This window comes from Lactuca serriola, chromosome 9, assembly GCF_051521515.1.
Source record: "Lactuca serriola cultivar US96UC23 chromosome 9, Lser_US96UC23_V15, whole genome shotgun sequence".
Taxonomy (NCBI): domain Eukaryota; kingdom Viridiplantae; phylum Streptophyta; class Magnoliopsida; order Asterales; family Asteraceae; genus Lactuca; species Lactuca serriola.
Window position 1 is genome coordinate 138,892,499 of NC_136416.1, and position 3,835 is coordinate 138,896,333.

Below are 3,835 nucleotides of genomic sequence, written 5' to 3' on the forward strand. Positions count from 1 at the left end.
GCTCGTCAGAACCCTGAAGTGATAACAGGTACGTTTCTCCTGAACAACCATTTTGCATCAGTAATATTTGATACGGGAGCAGATAGGAGTTTTGTTTCTTTAGCATTTAGACCGTTAATTGGCTTGAAATTGAGAAAGATGAGGAATGCTTATGCTATTGAACTTGCTGATGCGTATGAAATTAGGGCTAATGATATAATTCCTTGTTGTACTCTGAATTTAGCTGATAAACTCTTTAGCATTGACCTAATTCCTATAGAGCTAGGTAGTTTTGATGTGATAGTAGGAATGGATTGGTTATCCAAAAATAGAGCGGACATTGGTTGTTACGAGAAAGTCATTAGAGTGCCTCTCCCTAATGGAGAAACCCTTATCATACACGGTGAGAAGCCAGGAAGAAGTTTAAACATAGTATCAAGTATGAAGATTCACAAGTACCTGAAGAAGAATTGTATTGCATTCATGGCCCACGTGCTAGAAAGAGAACCTGAAGTTAAGCAACTCAAGGAGATTCCAGTGGTTCAAAATTATCCCAAGGTGTTTCCGGAGGAATTACCCGGTCTACCCCCTCACAGACAGGTCGAATTTCGGATAGACTTAATTCCCGGAGCGGCACCGATAGCAAAAGCACCATATCGCCTTACACCATCCGAGATGCAAGAACATTCCAGACAACTTCAAGAACTTCTATAAAAAGGGTTTATTCGACCAAGTTCTTCACCTTGGGGATCCCCAGTGTTATTCGTCAAAAAGAAAGATGGTTCGTTCCGAATGTGCATTGATTACAGAGAACTGAACAAGTTGACAATCAAGAATCGATATCCCCTCCCTCGAATAGATGACTTGTTCGATCAGTTGCAGGGCACTTCCTACTTCTCAAAAATCGACCTTCGGTCAGGGTATCATCAACTAAGAATCCACGAAGGGGACATTCACAAAACAACATTTAGAACCCGTTATGGACATTATGAGTTCTTAGTCATGCCTTTTGGACTAACGAACGCACCCGCTGTTTTCATGGATTTGATGAATAGGGTCTGTAGACCATACCTAGACAAATTTGTAACTGTATTTATGGATGACATACTTGTTTACTCGCAAACCAAAGAAGATCACAATAGACATCTAAAGCTAGTGTTGGAGCTGTTGAAGGAGCAGAAATTGTATGACAAGTTCACTAAGTGTGAATTTTGGATTCGAGAAGTACATTTTCTTGGTCATGTGATCGGCGAAAGAGGAATTCATGTAGATCCAGCTAAGATCGAGGCAATCAAGAAATGGGAAGCCCCCAAAAACCCAACAGAAATACGATAGTTCCTAGGATTAGCTGGGTAATACAGACGCTTCATCGAGAATTTCTCTAGGATTGCTCAACCATTAACATCTTTGACCCAAAAGGACAGAAAATTTCTTTGGGAAGAGAAACACGAAGAGGCGTTCCAAATCCTGAAAAACAAGCTGTGCAATGCACCAATTCTGGCTTTACTAGAAGGATCAAAGAACTTTGTGGTGTATTGTGATGCGTCTCATCAAGGGTTAGGATGTGTGTTAATGCAAAAAGATAAGGTCATTGCATATGCTTCCAGACAACTCAAACCGCATGAAAAGAATTATACCACCCATGATCTAGAACTAGGAGCAATAGTTTTCGCTCTTAAGATATGGAGGCATTATTCGTACGTGACCAAGTGCACCATTCATACCGATCACAAAAGCCTTCAGCATATCCTAGATCAGAAAATGTTAAACATGCGGCAGAGGAGATGGGTAGAGTTGTTTAGTGATTATGATTGTGAGATACGATATCACCCAGGGAAGGCTAACGTAGTAGCCGACGCTCTTAGTAGGAAAGAAAGAGTGAAACCTTCACGTGTGAGAGCTTTGGGAATGGTAATTCAGACAAGCTTGAAATCTCAAATCATTGATGCCCAGGAGAAAGCGTTATTCAAGGAAAATCTTCCAGGCAAGACCTTACATGGTTTGGAAGAGAGATTTGAAACCAAACCTGATGGAGTTCATTATTTTAAGGACAGGTTCTGGATTCCAAGGGTTAACAATCTGAGAGACATGGTACTAGAGGAGTCTCATCGATCTAAATACTCAATCCACCCTGGAGCGGATAAGATGTACAAGGATCTTAAAGAGTACTATTGGTGGCCTGGAATGAAAAAGGATATTGCCTTATATGTCGGGAAGTGTTTGACATGCTCAATAGTCAAAGCTGAACATCAAAAACCATCCGGCTTGTTGCAACAGCCTGAAATTCCCCAATGGAAATGGGAGCAAATATCTATGTATTTTGTTACCAAGCTCCCTAGAACTGCTAAAGGTCACGACTCAATTTTGGTCATAGTGGATCGACTGACAAAATCTGCTCATTTTCTCCCCATTCGGGAAGATTTCAAGATGGAAAAATTGGCCCAAATCTACATCGACAAAATTGTTTCTCTGCATGGTGTACCCCTATCTATCATTTTTGATAGAGATAGTCGTTTTACATCTCGATTTTGGTGGATGTTACAGAAGGCACTAGGAACCAAGATAGATTTGAGCACAACTTACCACCCTCAGACAGATGGGCAAACAGAGAGAACAATACGAACAATGGAAGACATGCTACGAGCGTGTGTCATTGAGTTCAAAGGAAATTGGGATACTCATTTGCCTCTAATTGAGTTTTCCTACAATAACAGTTACCACACGAGTATCCAATGTGCTCCATATGAAGCATTATATGGATGCAAGTGTCATTCGCCCTTATGCTGGACAGAAATTGGAGACAGACAGTTGACTAGACTCGAACTTATCCAGGAAACATCTGACAAGATTGCGATCATCAAGGATAGGCTTAAAGCTGACAGAGATCGTCAGAAAAGTTATGCGGATAATCGTCGAAAACCATTAGAATTCCATGTAGGAGACAAGGTACTTTTAAAAATGTCGCCTTTGAAAGGGCTTGTACGTTTTGGTAAGAAAGGAAAACTAAGTCTGAGATATGTTGGGCCCTTCGAAATCATTGAAAGGATTGGTCCGGTAGCTTATAAACTCCAGTTGCCCCAAGAGTTAAGCGCCATTCATGACACATTCCACGTCTCCAATCTCAAGATATGTCTAGCCGATGAAGCATTGATAGTACCCCTGGAGGAAATTAAGATCAATGATAAGCTAAACTTCATTGAGGAACCGATAGAAATCCTGGATAGGGAGGTTAAACAACTTAAGCGGAGTAAGATCCCGATTGTGAAAGTTAGATGGAACTCAAAACACGGGCCGGAGTACACCTGGGAGCGTGAGGACTTCATGAAGGAAAAGTATCCACAACTTTTCCCTTGCGACGACAAACGATGACATAGAATGAATTTCGGGACGAAATTCTTTTTAAGTGGGGGATACTGTGACAAATGTCAATTCAGGTCATTCTCGGACTCATGCATCTTTGTAAAAACCATTCATGCACCACATGCCATGGCCTAGTAGTATAAATTAGGTCAAAATATTGCATAAACTAGGATGCAACTAAGATCTAGGACTAATATACGTGACTCTTACGATTCTAGTAAGTTGCTTAACTACAATAGGAAATGCCAATGCCATAATTAGAATGAAACTTCAAACTTTGTTACAATTGAAAAAAGGTATAAAACCCTAAAAATAAATTAAAATGTTGTAATTACATTCCAATATGATGGTGAATATCAAACAATGTTCCAAAACCCTAAAGAGCCAAAAATCCAAATTTATAAACCTTAAAGCTTAAAAACTTTATAAAATTGGCTATAAGCTTCCTAATATCAAATTTTTATTAATCAAATTATAATCAATGAAATAGAAATTT

At 39.7% G+C, this 3,835-nt stretch overlaps 1 protein-coding gene across 1 annotated transcript; it reads left to right on the plus strand.

Moving 5' to 3' along the window:
- Positions 1–2,937: 2,937 nt before the first annotated feature.
- On the plus strand, positions 2,938–3,348 carry LOC145076128 (uncharacterized). The gene has a single exon (XM_079022115.1). The coding sequence runs from the start codon at positions 2,938–2,940 to the stop codon at positions 3,346–3,348; it is 411 nt and encodes a 136-aa protein (XP_078878241.1).
- Positions 3,349–3,835: the final 487 nt, after the last annotated feature.

Coding starts and splice junctions, on each gene's coding strand:
- LOC145076128 (XM_079022115.1), top strand. CDS start 2,938: ATGTCGCCTTTGAAAGGGCTTGTACGTTTTGGTAAGAAAGGAAAACTA.